Raw genomic sequence first — 27,447 nt, forward strand, 5'->3', positions numbered from 1 at the left:
GCACCGGCTCCCCTCAGGGCTGTGTTCTTTCTCCTCTGCCCTTCTCCCTATACACCAACTGCTGCACCTCCAACCACCAGTCTGTCAAGATGATTAAGTTTGCAGATGACACCACTGTTATTGGACTCATCTCGGACGGGGTGAGTCTGCCTACAGGAGGGAGGCTGAACGTCTGGTGTCATGGTGCAGCCGTAACAACCTGGTGTACTTCCTGAGGCAGCTGAAGAAATTCAACCTGCCAACACAGACGATGATGCAATTCTACAGTGCAATCATCGAGTCCACCCTCACCTCTTCCATCACCATGTGGTACGCTGGAGCCGCTACCAGGGACAAACGGAGACTGCAGCGTGTTATGTGCTCTGCTGAGAAGGTGATTTGGTGCAGACTCCCATCTCTGCAGGACCTGTACACCTCCAGGACACTGGGGCGTGCAGCTCAGACCACAGCTGACCCTTCTCACCCTGGACACAGTCTGTTTGACCTGCTTCACTGAGGCAGGAGGCTCCAGTCCATTCGGACCAGAACCTCTCGCTATAAGAACAGTTTCTTCCCCTCTGCTGTTGGACTCATGAACAATAACCATAAGACTGTTCCCACCACTTGCTCTGATTCAAACACATAACCCTGTATTGTTTTCTCTGCACCTGTCCCATCGTTGCACTGATCATCACCTGCATTCATGTATATATCAATCTGTTTAGCACTTTTTATTTTTATTTAAGTGTTTGTCTTGTTGTATGTCTAGCACAAAGTACCGCAGCAATTTCCTAATGTTGTAAATCTGCAATAATCAATCAATAAAACCCTTTCTTTTTCTTTCTGATATGTTCACTGGCTCTGTGTTGAAATTGACTCTTGTGGTGTTGCATTAACACTGCTCCTTTTACTGTGTAGAAGTTACTCTCTGCAGGCATAGTGTATTTTCCATGATGTTTATCTGTAGTGAGCTCAGGTTTAGAAACAAACCACATACCAGTTCTTCTTTGAAGTGATATGTAAATCGCCTTTTTCGCAGCTGCTGTTTCTGTCACTCCATAAAATCTCAAAAAAAGGAGTGAATGTCAAAAATAAATAGTAGTTTTATGGGAAAGGTGAAAACAGATTAGACAAACTGTTTACTGTGAGTGTATCTGCCAACAAACTACACACAGCTTTAAGAGCAGCAAAATCACTTCCTTCTTCTCGATTTCTTATGGTTCCTGTTGTTTGACTCTTTGTTGCAGTCTTTAATTCTTAGTTCACGTTTTAAAGTTTGAGTTACTGTTTAGAGTCTCTGCTTTCTGTTTATCTCTGTTTTAGGAATGAGTTCTCTGTAATGTAGAGCATGTTGGTTGCAGTATGAGTAGCGGTAGTCATCTCCCCCCACTTGCATTTACATTTGTTGCCTCCCCCTGTCGTGTTCTATGTGCACTGGACACTTTTATCTCACACATTTTGTCAAGTGGTTCCCTTATTTGCTAATCATAACATGACTAGTTTTGTAAAGATTGGATTTTGAGTGAAAAGTAAGTGTCTCTAAGTATTCAGAGGTCATCGTCTTTCAGCAAGAATACATATGAAACCACAAGGCTTAATTTGAACAGTAAACAAATTTATTATGTTCTAAGAAAATGTCACTCAAACACAAGTTGCTGTTTTTTTTATCATCATCAATAACATACATTTTATAACTGAAAAGTTCAGTATTAATTTATTCCGTAATTTGTGTTCCAGAGTACGAAAACCACTGACAGATCCACCAAATGTGGTGTCCTTGCCGTGATACTGAAGTTAGTTCAGTCACTAACCATTTCAGAGAAAAAGGCTCTTTAAATCACTATGGTAACAAAGTTACTTTAGTGAACAGGCAGTGGGTCAATATTGCAGTAGAGATCAACTGTGTGGGTCATAGGTAGGTGCAGTCCGCTATAATGAGCTGAGATGTTTTCATATATGGGATCAGGGTTCACCTGAGGAGGAAGACAAACAATATACTGGGTTATAGGTCATTTTCCCCTCATTTAAATAGTTTTACTTTATTTGCAGGTTTTAATGATACTCTGACCAGCAGGTTTGTGAGGTGACAAAATATAAAGTATGAAATCTGTGAAATTCCTTTGCTATAACAATTATAATTAAGTAAAGCAGAACAAACAAATAGATAAGTAGATTATGTAGCTCATTAAAATGCAATAAGAAAAAAAGAAACATGTTGATAAACAAAATCTCAAATTCAAATAAATGGATTAAAAAGACAGACAGCTGGTCTGCCATCTAAAATTAAATAAAGCCACCCCCTCTGTTCAAAGATGGTCAATTCACAGTTGACATAGATAGTTTCTTTCACTCCTCTTTCAAACCATCTGTCTTCTCTGTCCAAAATGTGAACACTGAAATCCTCAAAATACTTTATCCTTCATCATTTAGATGAAGATGTACTGACCGATCCTCGGCTACCAAGACTAGCAATTGGGACATGGAATGTCACCTCTCTATTGGGGAAAAAGCCTGAGTTGGTGGATGAGGTTGAGAGGTACTGGCTAGATAAAGTCTGGGTCATCTCAAAACATGGCTTGGGATCTGGAACCAGTTTCCTGGAGAAGGCCTGGACTCTGTCTCATTCTGGTGAGACACATTTCATTTGGGTGAGAGGCAGCGGGTTGGGGTGGGAATCCTAGTATCCATTCACCTTGCTGCCTCTACTTTGGGGTTTCTCCCAGTGGACGAGAGGGTTTATCACCTGCGCATTTGGGTCTGAAAACGGGTCCTGACTGTCGTCTGCGGTTATGCCCCAAGTGACGGTTCAGGGTACCCAGCCTTCTTTGAGACCCTGGGCATGGTGCTTGAGGGTGCTCCACCTGGGGACTCTGTTGTCCTATTGATAGACTTCAACGCTCATGTGGGCAATGACAGTGAGACCTGGAGGGGCATGATTATTTTGTTGTTGGACTTCTGTGCAAACTACAGTTTGAGTGTCCATAAGCGCGGATGACACCGGGACGCACTTGGCCGCACGTCAATGATCGATTTTATTATTGTATCACCAGACCTGCGGCCATATGTTCTGGACACTTGGGTAAAGAGAGGGGTTGAGCTGTCAACTGATCACCACCTGATGGTGAGTGGGATCAGGTGGTGGGGGAGGATGCTGGACAGACCTGGCACACCTAAGCGTATAGTGAGGGTGTGCTCAGGCAGTGGCTGAAGCAAAAACTCGAGTGTGGGAGGAGTTCGGAGAGGCCATGGAAAAAGACTTTCAGTCTGCCTTGAAGAGACTCTGGCAAACTGTCAGGTGACTCAGGAGGGGAAAGCGGTGCTCTACCTGCACTGTGTATAGTGCGGATGGAGCACTGCTGACTTTGACTGAGAAAATTGTCGGGTGGTGGACGGAATACTTAGAGGACCTCCTTAGTCCCACTGTCACATCTTCCATGGAGGAATCTGGGGATGAGGGGGACAATTCGCCAGTCTCCGGGGGAGAGGTCATTGAGGCAGTTAAACAACTCCTTGGTGCTCCTTGGTGCTTGGTGCCCGGACTCGTTCCCAGTGGGTGATGGACTACACCATGGCTGCCCTTTGTCACCAATTCTTTTTCTAATTTTTATGGACAGAATTTCTACGTGTAGCCAAGTGGGGGAAGGCTTTCATTTGGGTGGTCTCAGAATCTCATCTCTGCTTTTTGCGAATTATGTGGTTTTGTTGGCTTCATCGGGTGATGGCCTCCAGCTCGCACCGGAATGATTCACAGCCAAGTGTGAAGTGGTGGGAATGAAAATCAATACCGCCAAATCTGAGGCCATGGTCCTCAGCCAGAAAAGGGTGGAGTGCCCACTCCTGGTCAGTGACGAGTTCCTTCCCCAAGTGGAGGAGTTTAAGTTTCTCTGGGTTTCCTTAACAAATGACGGGAGAAGGGAGCGAGAGATTGACAGACAGATTAGTGCTCTGGCTGCAGTGATGTGGACGCTGTACCTTTCTGTCGTGGTGAAGAGAGAGCTGACTGTAAAAGCGAAGCTCTCAATTTACCAGTCGATCTACGTCCCTACCTTCACCTATGGTCACAAGCTGTGGGTAGTGACCGAAAGAACAAGATCGGGGGTACAAACAGCAGAAATGAGTTTCCTCTGAAGGGTGGCTGGCCTCTCTCTTAGGCTACGTTCACACTGCAGGTCTTAATGCTCAATTCCGATTTTTTGATCAAATCCGATTTTTTTGTCTGCTTGTTCACACTACAAATAAAATGCGACAGCAAACGCGCTCTAGTGTGAACCCTTAAAGCGGCCCGCATGCGCAAAAGAAGACGTCACACACAACTCACTCTGTTTAGACCCAGAGCAAACAACATTGTTTGACTGATGGCCCTTAATATAAAGACTTCGGACTTTACGTTTCCCAGTTTTTGCTTTAAGTTATTCTGTTATTTACGTCCATCCATCCATCCATCCATCCATCCATCCATCTTCATCCGCTTTATCCGAGGCCGGGTCGCGGGGGCAGTAGCCTAAGCAGGGAAGCCCAGACCTCCCTCTCCCCAGCCACCTCCTCCAGCTTATCCGGGGAACACCAAGGCGCTCCCAGGCCAGCCGAGAGATGTAATCTCTCCAGCGTGTCCTGGGTCTGCCCCGGGGCCTCCTCCCGGTGGGACATGCCCGGAACACCTCACCCAGGAGGCGCCCAGGAGGCATCCATGTCAGATGCCCGAACCACCTCAACTGGCTCCTTTCAATGTGGAGGAGCAGCGGCTCTACTCTGAGCCCCTCCCGGTTGGCTGAACTTCTCACCCTATCTCTAAGGGAGAGGCCAGCCACCCTTCGGAGGAAGCTCATTTCTGCCGCTTGTATCCGCGATCTCGTTCTTTCGGTCACTACCCACAGCTCGTGGCCATAGGTGAGGGTAGGTACGTAGATCGACCGGTAAATTGAGAGCTTCGCTTTTACACTTAGCTCCCTCTTCACCACGACGGACCGGTGCAGCGTTCGCATCACTGCAGCCGCAGCACCAATCCGTCTGTCGATCTCCAGCTCCCTTCTCCCATCACTCGCGAACAAGACCCCAAGATACTTGAACTCCTCCACTTTGGGCAGGAACTCATCCCCGACCCGGAGTGGGCACTCCCACCCTTTTCCGGCTGAGAACCATGGCCTCAGATTTGGAGGTGCTGATCCTCATTCCCGCTGCTTCACACTCGGCTGCGAACCGTTCCAGTGCCAGCTGGAGGCCTTCACCCGATGAAGCCAACAGAACCACATCATCCGCAAAAAGCAGAGATGAGATTCTGAGGCCACCGAAGTGAAAGCCCTCCGCCACTTGGCTGCACCTAGAAATCCTGTCCATAAAAATTATTAACAGAACCGGTGACAAAGGGCAGCCCTGGCGGAGCCCATCACCCACCGGAAACGAGTACGACTTATTGCCGGCAATGCGAACCAAGCTCTTGCAACAGTTGTATAGGGATCGAATGGCCCGTAGCAATGGGCCAGACACCCCATACTCCCGCAACACCTCCCACAGGACACCCCGAGGGACACGGTCGAATGCCTTCTCCAAGTCCACAAAACACATGTGGACTGGTTGGGCAAACTCCCATGCACCCTCAAGTATCCTTGAGAGGCTAAAGAGCTGGTCCAGTGTTCCGCGACCAGGACGAAAACGGCATTGTTCCTCCTGTATCCGAGGTTCGACTAGCGGACGAACTCTCCTTTCCAGCACTCTGGCATAGACTTTCCCAGGGAGGCTGAGGAGTGTGATCCCCCTGTAGTTGGAACACACCCTCCGGTCTCCCTTCTTAAAGATGGGGACCACCACCCCGGTCTGTAGTGATGGTAAATTTGATTCTTTTTACTGAATCGAGTTTTAATGAGTCACTCACCAAAGTGAATCGGGTTTTTTGAGTCATTTGAGTCACTGAGTCAGTTGACCAGAGAGTGCAAAAAATGTACATTTTCACTCAAACTTAATTTGTTTCTCTTTTAATGTAAATCCTACTGCTAAGATGAGTGATTCTTAAAGAAAACAACTATTTTATATAGCAAAAAAGAGCAAAAGAATTTCTAAAGGGAACATTTCTTTTGTTTATTTTTATTTTATTAGTATTTTCCTTACATGTGTCAAATATATATTTTCTCATCTAAATGTCCACTGAGCTGTGAGCCAGGGGGCGGTAGTGCGCCTTAACATTGGTTGCCAACCAAGAAGAAGAAGAAGTAGCTGCGAGCCAGGAGGGAGGGGTTGAGTGAGTGAGTGATTCGTTCGCTCTATGATTCAGCACAGGAGGGAGGGGGTTAGCGAGTCATGAGTGATTCGCTAGCTCTATGATTCAGCACAGGAGGGAGAGGGTTAGCGAGTCATGAGTGATTCGCTAGCTCTATGATTCAGCACAGGAGGGAGGGGGTTAGCGAGTCATGAGTGATTCGCTAGCTCTATGATTCAGCACAGGAGGGAGGGGGTTAGTGAGTCATGAGTGATTTGTTTCCCCTACGATTCAGCGCAGGAAAGGAGGGGGTGAGTAGCTCAAATGTGCTGTTAGCATGTTAGCAGAGCGATGCTACTGTGAACCGAGGAGCTATTGTCTTGATGTGAGCTTCTACTCAGGGTTTTTTCTTCCAGTTCAGAGCAGAAATGTTTTTGTTAAGATACTGGATGTTGTGTTTTTCTTCACAATTTGAATTATAAGCTAGATATATTTCTACTAATGAAATTAGTTTGCTAACAGCAACAGGGATGAGTCAGTGAGTCAGTTGCGCTTGTGAATCATGATTCACGAGTCAGTAAAGTGATTCTCGAGTATTGAACGATTCGTTCATGATTCGCGCATCACTACTGGTCTGCCAGTCCAGGGGTACTGCCCCTGATCTCCACGCAACATTGCAGAGGCGTGTGAACCAGGACAGCCCTACAACGTCCAGAGCCTTCAGGAACTCGGGGCGGACCTCATCAACACCAGGGGCTCTGCCACCAAGCAGTTGTTTAACTGCCTCAGTGACCTCGCCCCCGGAAATTGGCGAGTCATTCCCCTCATCCCCAGACTCTGCTTCCTCCTCGGAAGATGTGTCAGTGGGATTAAGGAGGTCCTCGAAGTATTCCTTCCACCGCCTGACAATTTTCTCAGTCGACGTCAGCAGCGCTCCGCCAGCACTATACACAGTGCAGGTAGAGCACCGCTTTCCCCTCCTGAGATGCCTGACGGTTTGCCAGAATCTCTTCGAGGCTGTCCGAAAGTCTTTTTTCATGGCTTCTCCGAACTCCTCCCACACCCAAGTTTTTGCTTCAGCCACTGCCCGAGCCGCATTCCGCTTGGCCTGTCGATACCTGTCGGCTGCCTCCGGAGTCCCACAGGCTAACCAAGCCCGATAGGACTCCTTCTTCAGCCTGGTGGCTGCCTTCACCTCTGGTGTCCACCATTTGGTTCGGGGATTACCACCACAGCAGGCACCAACCACCTTGCGACCGCAGCTCAATGCAGCAGCTTTGGCGATGGAGACGCTGAACATGGTCCATTCGGACTCAATGTCCCCAGTCTCCCACGGAATGCTGTTGAAGCTCTGCCGGAGGTGTGCGTTGAAGATCTCGCGGACTGGGGCCTCTGCTAGACGTTCCCAGCACACCCTCACTACACGTTTAGGTGCACCGGGTCTGTCCAGCGTCCTCCCCCGCCACCTGATCCAACTCACCACCAGGTGGTGATCAGTTGACAGCTCAGCCCCTCTCTTTACCCGAGTGTCCAGAACATATGGTCGCAGGTCTGGTGATACGATTACAAAATCGATCATCGACCTGCGGCCTAGAGCATCCTGGTGCCACGTGCACTTATGGACACTCTTATGTTCGAACAAGGTGTTCGTTATGGCCAAACTATGATTTGCACAGAAGTCCAATAACAAAACACCACTCGGGTTCAGATCAGGGAGGCCGTTCCTCCCGATCACGCCCCTCCAGGTCTCGCTGTCGTTACCCACGTGAGCATTGAAGTCTCCCAGCAGGACAACAGAGTCTCCAGGTGGGGCACCTTCCAGCACCCCCCCCCAGGGACTCTAAGAAGGCTGGGTACTCTGAACTGCCACTCGGCGCATAAGCACAGATGACAGTCAGGACCCATTCCCCGACCCTGAGGCGCAGGGAACAAACCCTCTCATCCACCGGGAAAAACCCCAATGTACCGGCAGCAAGCCGATATTAGATATTAGAATACCCACCCCAGCCCGCCGCCTCTCACCAGGGGCAACTCCAGACTGAGACAGAGTCCAGCCCCTCTCCAGGAGACTGGTTCCAGAGCCCGAGCCATGCGTAGAGGTGAGCCCGACTATATCTAGCCGGTACTTCTCAACCTCACGCACTAACTCAGGCTCCTTCCCCACCAGAGAGGTGACATTCCATGTCCCAATTGCCAGTCTTGGCAGCCGGGGATCAGTCCGCCAGGGCCTCCGCTCCTGGCCGCCGCCCGGCACACAATGCACCCGACCCCTATGGCGCCTCCTGCTGGTGGTGGGCCTGTGGGAGGATGGGCCCATGTCTCCTCTTCGGGCTGTGCCTGGCCGGGCCCCATGTAAATAACCTAATAATTATCCTTATTGCTGTTTTAGAGAGGAGCGGTGCTTCGAAGGATAGTTGCAGATTTCTGTCAGAATCTGCAGATTATACAGTACAAATAAAATGTTCACGTTGTCTTCCCAACAGTTTCAGTGACATCTACACTGGATGGCCAGGAAGCGTTCGCGATGTCTTCTCGGGCTTTTCTCCGGCGCTGATAATTGGCATCTGTCTTGTGTCAGTGACGTAAAAGACGGATTTAATGCGACATGACCGTTCAAACAGCAGTCGCTTTCTAAAACATCGGATATGTATCGGATTCAGTACCACATACGAAAGTGACCCAGATCGGATTTGAAAATATCGGATTTGTGCCGTTCACACTGTCATACCATGATCGGATATGGGTCGCATAGGGTCAAAAAAATCGGATTTGATGTGCTTTCGCCTGCAGTGTGAACGTAGCCTTAGAGATAGAATGACAAGTTCAGCCATTTGAGAGGGGTTCAGAGCAGATCCGCTGCTCCTCCACATCAAAAGGAACCAGTGGAGGTGGTTCAGGCATCTGATAAGGATGCATCCTGGGCCCCTCCTGGGTGAGGTGTAAGATGGATGGATGGATGGAGACTAATTGATGATACATATGAAGAAAAATACCACAGAGGAGGGGATGTTTATACCTGAATCCTGTCCTCTACCTGCTCTTTATTGTCTGATGTTTCACTTCTTGGAAAGTGACTGGAAGTCGTCTTCATTCTAATAAAAAAAAAAAGAAAGAAAGAAACAATTTGCAAATCAACAAGAGATTTCAAATCACAATTTGAATATGACGATTATAGCAAAAAAAAAAAAAGTGTATTTACTTAGTAGGCGATAACTTGATGATTGAGTAGGGGTCAATTGTGCTTTTCAAACTGCAACGCAGCCCGACATAGTAATGAGTATCCTGCTCTTCCGATTTAGCTGGAATGTTTTTACTTATGAAATCAGGATAAATCTGTGGAGACAAATAACAAATAACTTCACATTTTATACATTTACATAAAGAGGTTATAATTCAGATGAAAGAGAACAGTGCAGAGGCAAAAAATACATGCTTTTGGGATACGGAGGAATAGATTAATGTGAAGAAAAACAAGGTGTTCAAGGGGCATTTAAAAAAAAAAATCAGCTGTTATTGCAGCAGAATTGTTTTTGTTTCCTGTTTTGTACCTGCTGTTTGTTGCCTAGTGTTGCACTTCTTGAAGGCTGGTTAGAAATCCTATTTTTTCTGATTTGTAAACAAAGGGAGAAAAAAATATATAAGTAAAGTCATATCAGATGAACATTATTGATCTGAATGAGATCAACGTATTGCTCACCTCCTCCACCAGAAGACAGTGAGAAGTATTAAAAGCAGCAGAGCTGCAGAAACTCCTGCAGCTGCTGGTGTCCATGTTCCTGTGATACTTTGGACAGTGAGAGTCTTTGGAGCAGAGCTGATATCTTTGTTGGTTTTCACAGCACAGGAGTAGCTTCCTGCATCCTCCCTGCTGACTGGGTCTAGGATCAGATGTTTGTTCTGGTTCTCTCTCGGGGTCAGAGGTCGACTGTTCAAGTACCAAATGTAGTTTGTGTTGTCAGTTAGAGGACAGCTGGTACTGCAGGTCAGTGTGACTCTCTGACCCTCTGTCACCACTGAGGAAGGACTCATCTTCACTCTCAGCTCTGAAAGCAAGAAATAAGGGTAAGTGATCATTTTTTGTGCAAACATTTATTTCTGCACCACTACATATGAACAAAGCTTCATATGTCAGCTTTTCATATGTCAAAACAAAGATATTTTGGAATTGAAATTAGACTTTTATGGTTTGGAAGTGTAGTTAATGTGACTGTACATTCAAATAAAGAAAAGAAAAACAGGAGTGTTAGCCAGAAATGTTATTGTTCCAAATTAAACAACAGTCTTTCTTTTTCATTTTTTCTGACCTGATTTAAAGTAATGTATGCTCATGGATGTCAAAATATCAAATGATGAAATGTGAGTCCTTGCTGTAGATTGAACAAAATAACAGAATCTAGGTTGTTCAAATAAAATCCATGAACACCAAAGCAAAAAAGAAAACAGACACATGAATGCATCTTATAAAACAGTAAAACCCTTTTTTTCTGCAAAATAAGTACTAATTAATACAATACTAAATGCAAATTTGCTAAAATCTTAAGTAAATTCAGGTTCAATAAATAAATCCTCATTTTCTTGTAATGAGGATTTGCTTTGTAGCATTGCCATCTTCACTGAAATCTGAATATTTCTTCCACCTCTGCTCCTGTTCAGACATTAATGAGTAAAGTCTGCTGACTGAGGAGTTTAGATTTACCTGTGACAATCAAAAAGACTCCAGGCAGATCAGACTGTGTCCACTTCTTATGATCTTTCTTGAATCTGAATGTGTATCCTCCTGAGTCATTCTTCTTCAGGTTGTTGATGGTCAGGATGTGTTGGTTCTTCATGTTGTCCTGATACTCCACATGACCTGCAGCCTCAATCAGCTCTTCAACTTCCACTTTATCTTTTCTCCATTTTTTACTCCAACATTTAAACTCTGGCTTCATGTTATCAGGATGTGAGTATTCACTTGTGATGTTCACTGAAGATCCTTCCAGAGCACAGATTCTCCTGCTGACATAATTCACTCTCCAGCAGTTTTTATCCTGAACACCTGAAATATAGATGGAAGATTTCAAGTTGTTTGACTGGTCTGTATTTCAGCACTTGACAATTTGACACTTACAAACTTGCTTAGATTGAAGATGTTTGTGGTCTTTCACTGCACAAGACAATGTGCCAGTTGAAGAGTTATGAGTGGAATAATGTTGATTCTCATAATAGTTTATTTTGTTGTGGTAACACATGTTGGCAGTTTGATGGTCAGTCAGGTTACAGCTGGTGCTACAGGTCAGTGTGACAAACCCTGACGTGGAAGAAACTCTTTGAACATAAACCTCTGTAGAAAAGAATAAAAACACTTCTTGTTACTATGTATAGATATATTCATAGAGCCCATATAATTCATATAAATAATAGTTATAAGAAATCTGAATTTAGAGGTTTAGTGGAGATGTGTTTAAACAGTGTGGATTTTTTTACCCCTGGGATATGTGATGGAGCATGACTCATTCACTAATGTCTGATTGTGGGAAGACATGTTTCCATAAGCATAAGTCACACTGAAGCATGTCTGTGTGATGGACTCTGAACACAGACAAATGACATTTATTATTTGTACTGAGACCATTTTTCCAGGGCTTTGCTTAATGTTTTGTAACAGAATAAACATCATGACTCACCCACAGAGACTTCAGGGGCTCTGAGATCCTCGTAGCCTTTGACAGCACAGGAGTATGTGACTGCTTCCTCACTGCTGAGCAGCTCTTGGTACCAGGGAGACCAGTCCGCATAGAGAAACTCTCTGTTCTTGTACCAGATGTAGGCTGCAGGCTTTTCAGTCAGAGGACAGCTGCTGCTGCACATCAGTGTTACTGTCTGTCCCTCTGTGGCAGGAATCACCTTTACCTGCAGCTCTGAGAGGATGATGGATAACAACTTATACAATGATGTCATTTGGAAAGTAATTCATGAGTAAAAATCACTGTACCTGCAACAACTTGAAGACTAATTCTGTTGAGCCAGCAGTGTCCTGGACTGTCTGTAGTCTTCATACAGCAGTAAGAGTTTGCATCACTCTCTCTTAGATCATTGATGGTTAAAGTTGGGTTTTTCTCTTCAGACATGTTGTACGTTACACGTTGTCCATTCACAGAGAGCTCACTCCGAACATAATTTCCATTCCAGTCTATAGTGAACCATTTTCTGCTTGGAGTCAGATGTTGATGTGAGCAGTGCAGATCCACTGATGAACCTTTGAGAGCACAGATCCTGGTTTCTCCTCCATTAACACCTTTAACACAAACTTTTATTTGTATAACGTACTTATTGTCTTATCACAATTAACTGTGTTTTTTTTCTTTTCCTACAAACCCAAATACCAAAAAGTTGGGACAGTATGGAAAACTAAGAAAAAATGAAAAGAAAGTAGTGATTTATACATTTACTTTCATCTGTATTTCATTGCAGACAATATGAACACAAAATATTTCATGTTTTGTCTGGTCAACCTCTATGGAACACCAGGACTGCCATAATGAATTAATTAAATACACCATTAAATAATTAATTAAATGTGTCAATAATTAATTAATTAAATGTGTCATAAATATTTATTAAATTAATTATTTCCAATTTAGTTAATTATTGACACATTTAATTAATTATTTAATGGTGTATTTAATTAATTCATTATGGCAGTCCTAGCGTTCCATAAACTTCCCTTCATTTGTAAATATACATTCTTTCCTGTCATTCAGACCTGCAACACATATCAAAAAAGATTGGGACAAGAGTGATTTTGGGCTAGTAATCAGCTAAATTGGTTAAATAATGATGTGATTTGAAACAGGTGATGTCAACAGGTGATTGTAATTATGATTTGGTACAAAAGCAGCATCCAAGAAAGGCCTAGTCCTTTAGGTGCAAAGATCTGCCAAGGATCGCCAGTTTGCCAACAAATAGTGTTGCTTACTTGAAAAAAGTAAATAGTAACTAATTACTGAATGCTTCTCTTTTGAAATGTGTTGTAAGAACCAAAATTGGAATGCGTTTTTATTTTGAGAAAAATGATAAAATTAATGTGTAAAACATTAAATAATCTTCTGTTGTTTTGTTTTCAATATAATACACGTCAAAGATAATTTAACAAAGTACTGTTTTCAGTTTGATTTTAAATTAACATACCGTCCCAACTTTTTCTTATTTTAACTGTTTTAGAATGTAAATTAAGTTTTTGCTATGTTTTTATAAGGATGTATAAATGATTACTCATACCTGAAATGTAGAAGATGAAACAGACAAACACATTTTGAAAATCTGTCATCAGCATGGTGGTCGGAGTCCAGCTTGCAAACATAAAGCTGACAGTAGCAGACAATGAAAAGTAGACACGATTATCTCACAGGCCGTAACTGACGGAAAAATAGGAGGACTGACATGACTGTTTTATCTTCAACGGTTTGGCACACAAAGCCCCTCTGTGCTAAACATGAACGCCCTTCCTCTTTGGTTCTTTTTTTATCTGCAGGAAGAACAATGCGGTTTAGCTGTCTTGCCCTGAACATTTTTGATGTTCGGCTAACTTTCAGTTAGTGTTTCTATTATTCCTCTACATTTATGTACATATGCTGTATATATTTATAATTTTTTCTAAAACTCTCCTGCTCAAACCTGATGGAGTGTAATAAAAATCATTTGACATTTGACAATAGTTAAATGATTCTCCTGTCAAAATGTTTATACAAACATTATTACAAGGCATGTTTACAGCCTGTTAAATAATAATAATAATAATAATAATGATAATAATCATAATCATAATAAAAATGACCATAATAGTGACCATTTTGAAAACATCACCATTATAAGGCACGCGTATAGCTTGTTCTGCTCTTCAGCAGTTTGTGGTCTGCCCACTGTGCTGCCATTATCACAGCTCATGATCTCAGCAGCAGTCTGTGCTGCTGAGATCATGGCCATTTAGTTAGCGCTTGCAGGTTATGTTTTCAGTAATATTTTCCACTGAACCCTATAATTATCTTTAAGTTAGCGCGTGACCACAGTTCTCTCTGCTAGAAACTGATTGCGATCACAGCAGTGCACATGCAAGTGTGTGTGTGTGTGTTGCAAATGAAGAGGCATGCCAACGCTACATTTAATGTTCTGTTTCATGTACATTACACTCATTCTATTTTTCAGTGGTCTGAACCTTATTCGAGAAGCTGGGTGAGGAGTTTACAAGTGAAAAGCTTTTTGTCTCTGCTTGTCACCACAGCTATTTCATTTCTAAATCAGATTAACTGTCTGTATACTGTAATCTGTGTTTGTAATTGTCATATTTTGTAAATCCAAAATTTCAACACAGTTTATACACACACATATCATATGTGTACATATATACCAGTGGCCAAGGGAAGTGCTAAGTGGCAAAATTTACTAGTGACAATCTCATATTATAAAGCAATAAACTATAAAATGAGGATACATTCAATGAAATAAAAATGACTAACAGCAATAAAATAGTTAAACATACAATTTTAACAAAGACATAGTCCGATCTCTTCCCTTTCTGCAACAACAAGCGAGCCTGGCTGCCACCAATCTTGAGTGCAGGGCTTTTCCATATTATTCAGTTGGGTCAATTAAATAATTCTTCTACGCTGGTAATATGTCTGTGAAGGTTCTCAGTCATCCAGGTCATCGTAGTCTAAGGAGCTTGGAAAGAAAAGCGTCTGGACTTCTTTGAGTTGCTTGAAGACGTTTCACCTCTCATCCGAGAAGCTTCTTCAGTTCTAAGGGTCAATGGTGGAGAGACCCGAGAGCAGTGTTGGGAAGGTTACTTTTAAAATGTATTCCACTACAGAATACTGAATACATGCCCCAAAATGTATTCTGTAACGTATTCCGTTACGTTACTCAATGAGAGTAACGTATTCTGAATACTTTGGAATACTTAATATATTATCATGCTGTTTACAACTACATGAATGTCCTATTGCTGTGATTTATTACTGTTACTGAAGGTCCGCGGCTCCGAAACGTAGTAAAGGGACCTCTGGCTAATACGTCGGGTTCGTGTCGGGCTGGTAGCCGAAAACTAGCTTTACTTTGTTGTCTGGGTCAACTTTGCTTGCGGGAGACAGAGAGAGGCGTTGAAAGGCTTCTCCAACGGAACTTATTTTTTCCGGAGGAAAACACGAACACAGTGTACAGTTGAGTCTTAATAGCTTACTTACAAATGGGCTCCTCAGGCACTCTTCTTGGCTGCTGTGGTTATTATTATATTTACATGCTTCCAGCTCCCGTTTTTGCTCCGTGACAGCTCGGACTTTTCCTTTCTCTCCCTCCCTCGCTCACAGACACATAACGGGTATGGTAGTCCATTCTCCCTGCAGCACGGACTACACTGCCCATGAGGCTACATGCTTTAGAGCTATGCCTGTAGCATTCTGCCTTTTAGCTTAGCACAACAACAACAACAAAAAAGCGCTCTCTCACCCAGGAAACACGCAGAGAGAGAGCGCGTCACCCTGTAACCATGGCAACCGTAACGCTGCCGCCTGGAACAACAGAACGTAGCTGTCAAACAAACCCAAACAGTCCTGACCCGCGATAATATGAAACAGGAAAGTACCGCCGTGTATTCCATTTATTTCAACAAAGTAACTGTATTCTGAATACCACCTTTTTAAACGGTAACTGTAACGGAATACAGTTACTCATATTTTGTATTCTGAATACGTAACGGCGGTACATGTATTCCGTTACTCCCCAACACTGCCCGAGAGCAAAGTGATCTAATAGGGTGCTATTAGATCACTTCGCTCTCGCACTGCAGGCTTACTTATTGTTCCTAGAGTATTCAAAAGTAGAATGGGAGGCAGAGGCTTCAGTTTTCAGGCTCCTCTTCTGTGGAACCAGTTTCCAGTTTGGATTCGGGAGACAGACACTATCTCTACTTTTAAGATTAGGCTTAAAACTTTCCTTTTTGCTAAAGCATATAGTTAGGGCTGGACCAGGTGACCCTGAATCCTCCCTTAGTTATGCTGCAATAGACGTAGGCTGCTGGGGATTCCCATGATGCATTGAGTTTTTCCTTTTCAGTCACCTTTTTCACTCACTGTGTTAACAGACCTCTCTGCATTGAATCATACTTGTTATTAATCTCTGTCTCTCTTCCACAGCATGTCTTCTAGCCTGTCTTCCTTCTCTCACCCCAACCGGTCGCAGCGGATGGCTGCCCCTCCCTGAGCCTGTTTTTTCCTTTCCACTGTCGCCAAAGTGCTTGCTCATAGGGGGTCATTTGATTGTTGGGTTTTTCTCTGTATGTATTATTGTAGGGTCTACCTTACAATACAAAGCACCTTGAGGCGACTGTTGTTGTGACTTGGCGCTATATAAATAAAATTGAATTGAATTGAATTGAATACGCTGTCTGACAGCTTGGATAGGCTCCAGCCCCTCCTCGACCCTGAAATAGATACGCGGAAAAGAATTGTTGGATGGGATATGCTGTCTGTTATAAAATAGTCCACGAAAAAACTAAGACATTTAAAATAGTAGAAAAGCTTCACATTAAAAATAGAAGATCTAAAGTAAACAAAAGTAAAACTGTACAAACGTGTTTAAAATACAGTTAGGAATGAAAGCAAGCAAAAAAAGTGAACCTAAATATTCTGCACTGTGACAAAATCAAGTCTATAATGCAGTGAGTTTCCCAAACACTGTTTAACTTTCAAATAGTTATTCTCAAATTTTCAGTGTCCAGTGTGATGACAGCACATATATACCCATGAGGAGCATCCCCGCAGCAAACATTACAGCTGTTGTATCCCTTCTTTCTTAGAGTTTTATTGTTGAAGATCCTTTCATTGTGTGTAATTGCTCTAACCTGCTAAAATGGATTAAGATTGAAAATACATGACAATAATATTTACATGGCCATGAATTATTCCATTCACATGAGTAACATGTGAAGCTCATCAAAATGCCTAACCTCACTGTATCGAACAGAAAGAAGGTATAAATAATGTGAAATCAAGATTCAGTGCAGTGCACAAGATTTTAAATGTAGGCAGAGGTTTGTTAAAAGGTTCGTTCACCACAGTGTACTTCTGCAGGTCTTTAACTGTCGTCTGTTTCTGCTGAAATGACAACACATTCTCCATCAGAGCTTGTTTTATATCTACACTTCACAGCAGCGTAATCAGCATGCTGCTCGTCTCTGGGCTGAAGTGGCTCTATGGTGGAAAAAAGAGGATCTGTGTGGTTTTTGAAGATGTAGACTTTGCTGTAGTGGACTTCATCCTCCACCTGTGGCTGAGCTAAGACGTCTTCACACGCAGGATCAGGATTTAGCTGAGAACAAAAAGCGATACATCATAATAAACTTAAAGATTCGACTCCTTTGACTCTGTAAGATAGATCATTTAGTAGGAATATGTGTTTTCCAGCTCTACAGTAATCTTTACCTCCACTACATTGTTTGATGGTTCATTTGTGGAAGACTGACTCATAGTCCACTTTTTTCTGGTTATTGAAAGTAATAAACAGAAAAAATAAGTGAGTTCATGTCAGAGATTAAAAGTTGTCACTTTGAACCAAACACAGTGTTGCTTACCTAATCAAAAAGAAGAAAAAGAGAAGTATTGAAACCAGAATTATTACAGAAACTCCTCGTGTCCTTCCTGTGATACTTTGGACAGTGAGAGTCTTTGGAGCAGAGCTGATATCTTTGTTGGTTTTCACAGCACAGGAGTAGCTTCCTGCATCCTCCCTGCTGACTGGGTCTAGGATCAGATGTTTGTTCTGGTTCTCTCTCGGGGTCAGAGGTCGACTGTTCAAGTACCAAATGTAGTTTGTGTTGTCAGTCAGAGGACAGCTGGTACTGCAGGTCAGTGTGACTCTCTGACTCTCTGTCACCACTGCAGAAGGACTCATCTTCACTCTCAGCTCTGAAAGAGGAACATTTATAATGAAAAACATGATATGTCAAGATATGAAACGTTACACAATTGTAACTTAGGTTCTGTAATTTAATTCCATGACATTTCACAGGGAATGGCTGCCTTTTTTTACTCCGCCCCATGTACAGTGCATGACAGCTTGGGTTATTCTTTACTTAACAGCTGATCATAACATTAACACCCATAAGGGGTGGCTGTAGCTCAGGAGGTAGAGCAGTTCAGCTGCTGATCGGAAGGCTGATGGTTCCATCCTTGGCTCCCCCAGTTTGCATGCAAAATATTCTTGGGCAAGATACTAACCCCGACTTGCTCTCCAATGCATCCATCGGAGTATGAATGATAGTTAGAAAGCACTCACCATATAGATAATAATGCTTGTGTGTATGGGGTGAATGCGGCATGCTGTATAGAGCGCTTTGAATTCTCCAGCAGAGTAGAAAGGTGCTATATAAGAACCAGTCCATTTCACATTGACTGTCCATTTGCTTCATTTTTGTGGGTCTCTGCCTTCACTTTTGTCCACAATAACTGAAACTTGCACTGTGCTTTGTGTCCTTATGTCTTGATCCTTGGTTTTATACCCTTTTTTTTCTATGTTGGACTCAGTTGTCCGTTTTTATAATTTCTGTCTGATTTTGTTCTAGTTTTTAGTTTAAACATTATATCACACAGTGGAAATTTGTATTTATCTTTTATATTAGTTTTGTTCTGTTTTTTTGTGTTTAGTTGTGAGTGTAGATTTTATTTGCATTACTTTATCTGTTTGTGTTGCATGTTTTGTGTGTTATTTGACATTTTTTTAATCCACTGTGGACTGGCTGTGCATGGGACAAACGATCACCTGCTGAGGCATGGGTGTGTCCAGAGGTGGCCTATCAGCTGTTTAAAGGACCTATTAAAAGGAAGCAGTGGAGGAAGAGAGGCCCCAGATATGAAGAGGAACGCATGAAGGTGGAAAAAAGGGACCCGCTGCCTGATCGTGGGGGCTGCGATGCCTCATCTGGAGACGAACCGGTCAGCATGATGTGGCGACCCAGTCCCAAGGCGTGTGATTGGCAGCAGGGCAGAGTTATATCTCTGCCTGCATTTCTGAGTTGTTTCTCCACTGTTGTTCACCGGGTGCAGCCGTATTGGGAGAGGGTTGCCATGGCTACAAGCCAGGCCAGCTTCCGGGACGATGGTTCTGGCCCCTTTTTGTTTTCTTGCAGGGTGATGCCATAAGGGGAGCCACGGTGGCATCGAGCGTCAGATTCCAGTGCGGACTGTGAGCTGGCTGGGATGTGATGAGTCCAGTGGAGGGACAAGACAGGGATAGGAGGCTTCTGTTCGTCTGGCTGGGACGAGGGTGGCATGGACCCCGCTCTGAAAGAGGGATTTCTGTCCTGTTTGTGAACACCTAACAAACATTCATCCTTGGTTGTAGGACAGTTGCACTGTGCGACAGGGTGGGATTTTGGTGCGCATGGAATGTCACTACCCAATCCGTACCGGAAACCCGATCGGTAGCACGCATGCGCAAATCTTACGTTCAAGTTTCAAGGGTCTTTATTCATAGTTATACAGGTATAACACACAGAGAAATGTAACCTGACATTCTCCTCTACTTGTGCAAAACAAAGGGGGGGGGGGCATTATAAAGAACATTATATATAATATATACATTAGGTGAATGTGGGAGGGGGGGGGGGGGGGTTAGGGCCCGGATGGCTTGGGGATAGAAGCTCCTCTTGAGTCTCTCTGGCCTTGCCTGGATGATGCGGAACCTTCTACCGGATTGCAGAAGTTGGAACAGTTTGTTGCCGGGATGGGACGGGTCCTTCAGTATCTGCGCTGCTCTAGTCCGGCATCTCCTGTGTAGATGTCCTGAAGCGGGGGGAGAGCAATCCTGCAGTGGTGTTCTGCTGTACAGATCACTCTCTGAAGAGCTTTCTGGTCCTTAACACAGCTGTTCCCAAACCAGGATGTGCTGTTCTGTGTGAGGATGCTCTCCACAGCGCCTGTATAGAAAATCCTGAGGATCTCTGGAGAGACCCTGAACTTCCTCAGTTGTCGTAGGTGGTACAGGCGCTGCCTAGCCTTTTTGGTCTGGACCTAAATGTGGGCAGACCATGTCAGGTCTGAGGAGATGTGGACACGGAGATACTTGAAGGACTGCACCCTCTCCACTGGAACTCCATTGATGATAATGGGCTTGTAGTCTCTGTGCTGACTCCTTCTGAAGTCCACCACCAGCTCCTTGGTCTTGCCAACGTTCAGCTGGAGATGGTTGTCCTGGCACCATGATGCCAGATTCTTCACTTCATCCATGTAGGCCGCCTCATCATTGTTGGAGATGGCGCCCAACACCACTGTGTCATCAGCAAACTTCACAATGGTATTGGAGCCGTGGGTGGCCACACAGTCCCTCATGCCACGTTGGAAGGCGACTCTTGCTCTTAGGTCATCGAGCTTGTTCTCCAGTGCCCAGTAGAATGCTGGGCAGTGGTGCGCGATGCGCCTGCTGTCTCAGTCTGTTCCGAACGCCAGTGCGTTTCCCCCGGCGCTTCTTTGTTCCACGCCTCGGATGAGTGGCCCGTCCTTTGTTGTTCTCCGCGCCGCGTAGAATCTCTGGCGGCCAGGATGGGTCGGGTTTAAAAGTGTCCAAGATTAAATGTGCAACCTTGTCACCCATGTTTACAAGTGATCTGCTGTCGTAGACTATAAAACTAGAGGATTTTGGAATGTAAACCAGAGCAAAAAATAAGTAAAAAACTAAAAAGGTGCATAGTCGGAGAGGAGTGGTCAGGAAGGCGTCTGGATGTGGCCATCTTATTGCACGTCACTTCCTCTTTTTGCCAACATTGCGACAGTTAATATATTTGAATGACAGGGTTAGCGCCCAGTTAGCTCCTAGCCTTTCTCGACAGCTCTGCCTCCTTTGCAACTGCCCGGGACATTTAAACAATGAATACCTCCGTATACAAACAAATTAATGCACATATTGTGGTCTTCCTGTCAGGTAATCAACAATCCAGGACACCAGTGAAGCATCCACATGCATCGCTGGTTGATTGAGCAGATAGATGATGGTGTCCCAGTTCCGAGACAGGGCTGGTAAGCAAATTGAAGGGGATCCTGATGTGACTATCAATAAATCAAATCGACTGTCACTAAATCAAATTTAGCACACATACACAAACGTGATTTGTACTGACGGAAGTTCAGTTTACAAAGGGTTCATTCGCTCGGTCAGCAAGTGGCGGTATTCTCGTACACTGGGAGTAAACTGCCATTAAAAGAAACAGAAGAAGAAGAGAACATCTGAATATGCGGATCAGGTAGACCCGATTAGTACGGTCCGACTTTGCACATGCACAGTAAGGATCGGGGGATCCTGATCCATAACTATCTTTTTATTTTTTCGTTTTTGTCTACATTATATTGAAATGTTTCATTATTGCAAACATTTTAAGACATACTTATTATTATTATTAACATCTTAACAGATACTCTGACCCGTAACCATCGAAAAATGCTTCAAGCAGAAATAGACCTTTTGCACATGCGTGTTATGGATCTGGTTTCCGGTACGGATCGGGTAGTGATATGGAACATTGTGTTTTATAGGTTTTTTTGATATTGGGTTTGTTTATTCCTGGGGGTTTTAGTATCTTGACAAGATTTTTGTTAGAATTGTTTGTCATTGTTGCTTTCTGGCCTGGGAATAAACTGTTTCTCATCAGACCTTCAGCATCTGTTTCCTGGGTTTCTGACTCGCTCGATCTCCCCTTGTATTTAAAAGAAACTCGTTAGTAAGACATTCTGGTGCACCAGCTTTAGTGTCTACAATTACCTTTGCTTATGTTAGGTTCTCAATCTTGTGTTGTATTCAAGATTTCTTTGTTAGATATTCTCAAGTTTGTCCTGTCCTCCTATGTTCCCTTTGCCTAGTCTGTTTCTGTTATGTTTCCCATGTTTAGTCAGTTTTAACGTTGTTTACTTTGGCCTGTCTGGTTGGTGTTTCAGTCAGTGTTAGTCTCCTGTTTTATTTTCATAGTCTCTTGTCCTGTGTTGTGTTCAGTTGTACTTTCCTTGTCTGACTTATTTCACCTGTACCTTGTTTTTCCCAGTTGTGTATCATCCTAATTACCTCATGTGTATATTTAAGTCCTCAATCTCCCTCTGGTCTTTGTCATGTCATCGTCTCCTCATCTTGTATGTGCTCCTGTCAGTCAGTGTCTGTGTTTCAGTTAGTTTCCTCAGTCTCTGCTCTGCTTCTAATTTGGTTCAATCAGTAGTGATGGGCAAAGCAAGGCTTTGTGAACCAATGAACCAATGGAAGAATTTGGCTTTGAAACAAATTGAGACCCCACATTGATATCTGTTGGCCAATTTGATAATCACCACATCTTGATAATGCTGTTCTGTGAAACAATGATACAGACAAGCACAATTCCAAACCAAACTACTTATTAAACCAGACTGTGAATGACGGTGATCAACACGTTTTGGATAAATCCCCACACAAACAAGGCAAAAAAATAGTGAGACTGTTAAAGACAGCGGGCTGTGATCGTAATAAACAGTGTGCTTCAACAAAGTTATCCCTCTGTTAACATTCCTGTTGCTCACAATAACTCAATTTAGAAAGTAAAATATGTAGAGAAAAAAACTGCTGTGTTTACTGTAGTAATCACAAGTTTCCTGCTGTTTTTGGCCTCAACTGCCTTCGTTTTTTACTCACAGCCCTCAAACTCTGGATGTGTTTGGTTGATGTTTTAATTATGTAGGAGTTTGTCATCAGGTTTGTTCTACACCTTTAAAGCTAGAAGCTGGCATAGCATTCGCTTTTATTGTCAAGAATTTAAAAATATTCAAATTAAAAGACTAAATGTGTTTTCCTTATAGAAAGTTAATATTTATCACATTTTTATTGGCCAATTCTGACCAATTGTAACACTCGATTTCACACACATCTTAAAACCAGCCTCTGTTGAGCAACCTCTGAACCATAAAGAAACTTTTATGTAATTTATACTGCTTTGGATTTTGTATCTAGTAATACAGGCGTGTTTTACTGTGAGTCTGAAGTTTTTGTTAAAATTAACCTACAGTCTGTCTGTTGTGTATAAGATATTCCATGCAGAAGTGTCAGTGAGAATAAAAGAGGGGGGAAAAAAATCTGTCATTAGAATTGTTAAATAGGTATTCTGTAATTAATGATAAGAATATTTCTTCCACCTCTGCTCCTGTTCAGACATTAATGAGTAAAGTCTGCTGAGTGAGGAGTTTAGATTTACCTGTGACAATCAAAAAGACTCCAGGCAGATCAGACTGTGTCCATCCTTCATGATCTTTCTGGAATCTGAATGTGTATCCTCCTGAGTCATTCTTCTTCAGGTTGTTGATGGTCAGGATGTGTTGGTTCTTCATGCTGTCCTGATACTCCACACGACCTGCAGCCTCGATCACCTCTTCAACTTCCACTTTATCTTTTCTCCATTTTTTACTCCAACATTTAAACTCTGGCTTCATGTTATCAGGATGTGAGTATTCACTTGTGATGTTCACTGAAGATCCTTCCAGAGCACAGATCCTCCTGCTGACATAATTCACTCTCCAGCAGTTTTTATCCTGAACACCTGAAATATAGATGGAAGATTTAAAGTTGTTTGAATGGTCTGTATTTCATCACTTGAATTCATTATTAGATTTTTGACACTTACAAACTTCCTTGGATTGAATACGTTTGTGACCTTTAACTGTACAAGAGAATGTGTCTCTTGAAGAGTTATCAACTAAATAATCTTGATTCTCATAATAGTTTTGTTTGTTGTGATACCACATGTAGCCAGTTTGATGGTTAGTCAGGTTACAGCTGGTGATACAGGTCAGTGTGACAAACCCTGAGATGGAAGAAGTTCTTTGAACACGAACCTCTGTTGAAAAAGGATAAATAAATTTCTTGACACTATATTTGATACAGCGCAATAAATACGTATAAGTGTTGGTTTGACACAATATGACAAAATAGAGGTTAAGTGAAGATGTGTTTGTACGGTTTGGGTATGGAAATTTCACCTCTGGGATATGTGATGGAGCACGGCTCATCCCCTAATGTCTGATTGTGGGAAGAAATGTTTCCATAAGCACAAGTCACTCTGAAACATGTCTTTGTTATTGAATCTGGACAAAAAGACACATGGTTAAATATTTGTACTGAGACTATTTTTACAGGGGTTTGCTTAACGTTTTGTAGCACAATGAACATCATGACTCACCCACAGAGACTTCAGGGGCTCTGAGATCCTCGTAGCCTTTGACAGCACAGGAGTATGTGACTGCTTCCTCACTGCTGAGCAGCTCTTGGTACCAGGGAGACCAGTCCTCATAGAGAAACTCTCTGTTCTTGTACCAGATGTAGGCTGCAGGCTTTTCAGTCAGAGGACAGCTGCTGCTGCACATCAGTGTTACTGTCTGTCCCTCTGTGGCAGGAATCACCTTTACCTGCAGCTCTGAGAGGATGATGGATAACAGCTTATACAATGATGTCATTTGGAAAGTAATCAATGAGTAAAAGTCACTGTACCTGCAACTACTTGAAGACTAATTCTTTTGTACCAACAGCGTCCTCGACTGTCTGTAGTCTTCATACAGCAGTAAGTGTTTGCATCACTCTCTCTTAGATCATTGATGGTTAAAATTGGGTTTTTCTCTTCAGACATGTTGTATGTTACACGTTGTCCATCCACAGAGAGCTCACTCTGAACATACTTGTGACCATCCCAGCCTATAGTGAACCATTTTCTGCTTGAAGTCAGATGTTGATGTGAGCAGTGCAGATCCACTGATGAACCTTTGAAAGCACAAATCCTGGTTTCTCCTCCATTAACACCTTTAACAGAAGAGAGGTAAGAAAAACATTTATTATCTTATTAATATGTCTTTATTATTAACCATTTGTTTTATTAACCAATTTTCAGTACTTCACATTAGGAACTAGTCCAAACTAAATTTTCTCATCTGTAAATTTATATCTTTGTACTTAAGTTATTATTAACTAACGATTTTTACATAAGAACTCATAAATAATCTCTGATACCTGAAATGTAAAAGATGAGACCCACAAACAGACGACCAGCATCTCTCAACTCCATTGTTGTTTTAGTCCAGTTTTTGAGTGTGAAGCTTACAGTAAAAGCTCGAACCAAAAAAGACAAAGTAAGTCATCGGTCAAACTAAGCAGCGCTCTTTGTCTGAGCAAAGGGTGAGGGGGGACTGCTGGTTTATATTCTTTGGTTTCACACATCGTGCATCTTTGAAACTAAAGCTAAACTTGCTTCCTCTTCCTTTAAATCTTTTATGCTTTGTCTTAACATGAATATTATTTTAATCTACATAAGATCAATTCCTCTATAATAATTCTTTAAATTTATTTACTTGCTGTATGTAGTTGTGTTTTGAGTGCATTAAAAATTGAGTTCATTAAATATAATGAAGTTTGTGAACAGAAAGCTGTGGAGGCGTTATATTGTTGGGTATTTCTGAGTATGACCATTTGTAATGCACACACACAGCTGGAGTGATGTAGACATTAATCTGCAGCGATTTTGATCTCTTGCCTTCTTTTATGTGTCATGGTTGGGGTGAGCAGCGATTGTTTCCCACTGTGCTTCATGTCTCCTCCTCTGGGCAGAGATTGTCATTCCTTGTGGGAGCCACAACTAAGACTGATTAATACGGCAGTATTTAAACCAGCATTGACAACTACTCTTGTACAGAATGTCAGCTAATCAGCGTTAGTTTCAGCCGCTCATGGTTCTTGCTCTTGTAAATTTTGTACTAATCTTGTTTTCTCTGTCTTCAGTCAAGTCCATGGATCATAATCTCTGCCTGCCTGCAGTTAACCACAATGGAACACTGGTCGCTCCTACCGCTATTTCCACCACAGTTCTGGTATGGATATCCCACTCAGCTCATCTGCTTGCCTCCCTGTCTCTTCGTTGGAACCTCTCTGGACCACCTCATTCACCTGCTCACCCAGACCTCATGCATTTAGATTTATCATATTCCACAGTAGTGTGTGTTTGTCCTTGCCCTTGTATATAGATCCCCAGCCACTATTCACATGTGCAGATTTTGCCCATGGTCATTGTTTTCACTTACCTGTATATTGTCGCTGTACCTGTCACGAGCGTGTTCTACCGTGTCACTTGTTGTATATAAATCTTGCCACGTATGTTGAGTTTCTGGGTTGAATCTGTTTTGGGTCCAGTCTGTACCTTACAGCTCTCGCTGTGACAGTATGCTTTGTATCAGCATGAAAAAGCTGCTTTCTTATTGATTTATTTATGTAGCCTGCCTCTTGTCACTTTATTTAAGATAAAGTGAGTTGTTTGAGTTGTCTGATTGAAATGTATTGTGGCTTTGAAAGGTTAACATCAATGTTATTTTCGCTGCCCTGTAGTGGATGAACTTGTCACTTACTGCAGCCTGGTGCATTCCTGTTTGTTTGATGTCACTGCTGAGTGTGGCTCCACAGTCAAAACGTCTGCCAGTCTGCAACCTTTTTTAGCCATACACAGAAAGGAAAATGGAATTCAACAAAATGAAATGAAACACTATCAAACATAATGGAGCCATCTGACAAGGATGCCTCCTGGGTGAGCTGTTCTGGGCATGTCCCACCAGGACCACAACTTGGTCTGATCGGATGGCCAAGAGGTGCATGTTTTTTGTTTGTCTGTTTGTTTGTTTGCTTTTTCCCCCCTCAGCGGGTTCCTCGTTTTTCCCAGATTTGTATGCAAGCTTAATGTTTTGTATTAGTTAGAATTAGCAAACAGTTGCAGCATCCCAAATGAGCAAAATGTGCATAAAAAAACAAAAACAATAGCGGTAACAAAGCAAAGACGAGATAAATTCAGCTGCCCTATTGTCAGTTGTATTAACTGTTTTCAGAGTTGATGATGGAACATTTTTAATCTTCTATGTGCTGAATTGATAGGGACTGGATGGAAGGCTTCCTAGTATATGTTTTTATATTCTGTATAATTTTGTCTTTATATGGTGCTGTGTTATCTTGAACAGACAAGTATTTTTTGTTTTTTTTTGTGCAGAGTGTTCTGATTGTATTCTGTCACTATGGTGGTGATTGGTCTTCCTGCAAAGTAGTCTTGGCAGCCTCAAACCTCACATAGTTGTGAGCTTAGAGGGTCGACAACATGGGTGACAGTGTTTTAACAACAAGGATAATGATAATAACAACAACAACAACAACAACAACAATAACAATAATAATAATAATAATAATAATAATATGGTAAGACATGAAAAACTAGAAAACAATGA

General features: G+C 42.8%; 2 protein-coding genes across 4 annotated transcripts; both read right to left on the bottom strand.

The window, feature by feature from the left end:
• Positions 1–1,615: 1,615 nt before the first annotated feature.
• On the bottom strand, positions 1,616–14,920 carry LOC106097284 (sialoadhesin). Of its 3 annotated transcripts, XM_019360580.2 has the most exons (12): positions 14,688–14,920; positions 13,430–13,515; positions 12,144–12,446; positions 11,836–12,069; positions 11,636–11,740; positions 11,280–11,492; positions 10,866–11,207; positions 9,867–10,212; positions 9,718–9,775; positions 9,369–9,502; positions 9,186–9,261; positions 1,616–1,952 (listed from the first exon to the last, which is right to left on the bottom strand). In XM_019360580.2, the coding sequence occupies exons 1-12, from the start codon at positions 14,702–14,704 to the stop codon at positions 1,839–1,841; spliced, it is 2,028 nt and encodes a 675-aa protein (XP_019216125.1). In that variant the 5' UTR covers positions 14,705–14,920; the 3' UTR covers positions 1,616–1,838. The 3 variants fall into 3 exon arrangements, with proteins under 3 accessions (XP_019216125.1, XP_019216126.1, XP_019216127.1); XM_019360581.2 differs by lacking the exon at positions 11,636–11,740 and having other exon boundaries at positions 14,688–14,919; XM_019360582.2 differs by lacking the exons at positions 11,280–11,492; positions 11,636–11,740 and having other exon boundaries at positions 14,688–14,918.
• A 1,846-nt stretch (positions 14,921–16,766) lies between these two features.
• Positions 16,767–25,261, bottom strand: LOC109202519 (uncharacterized). Its single transcript, XM_025907687.1, has 9 exons — positions 25,202–25,261; positions 24,689–24,994; positions 24,381–24,614; positions 24,181–24,285; positions 23,826–24,038; positions 23,400–23,741; positions 17,775–18,108; positions 17,626–17,683; positions 16,767–17,512 (listed from the first exon to the last, which is right to left on the bottom strand). Exons 1-9 carry the CDS (start codon positions 25,254–25,256, stop codon positions 17,279–17,281), a joined length of 1,881 nt encoding a protein of 626 aa, XP_025763472.1. The 5' UTR covers positions 25,257–25,261; the 3' UTR covers positions 16,767–17,278.
• Between the last annotated feature and the right edge of the window lie 2,186 nt (positions 25,262–27,447).

The sequence above is a fragment of the Oreochromis niloticus genome, linkage group LG6 (genome assembly GCF_001858045.2).
Source record: "Oreochromis niloticus isolate F11D_XX linkage group LG6, O_niloticus_UMD_NMBU, whole genome shotgun sequence".
Classification (NCBI taxonomy): domain Eukaryota; kingdom Metazoa; phylum Chordata; class Actinopteri; order Cichliformes; family Cichlidae; genus Oreochromis; species Oreochromis niloticus.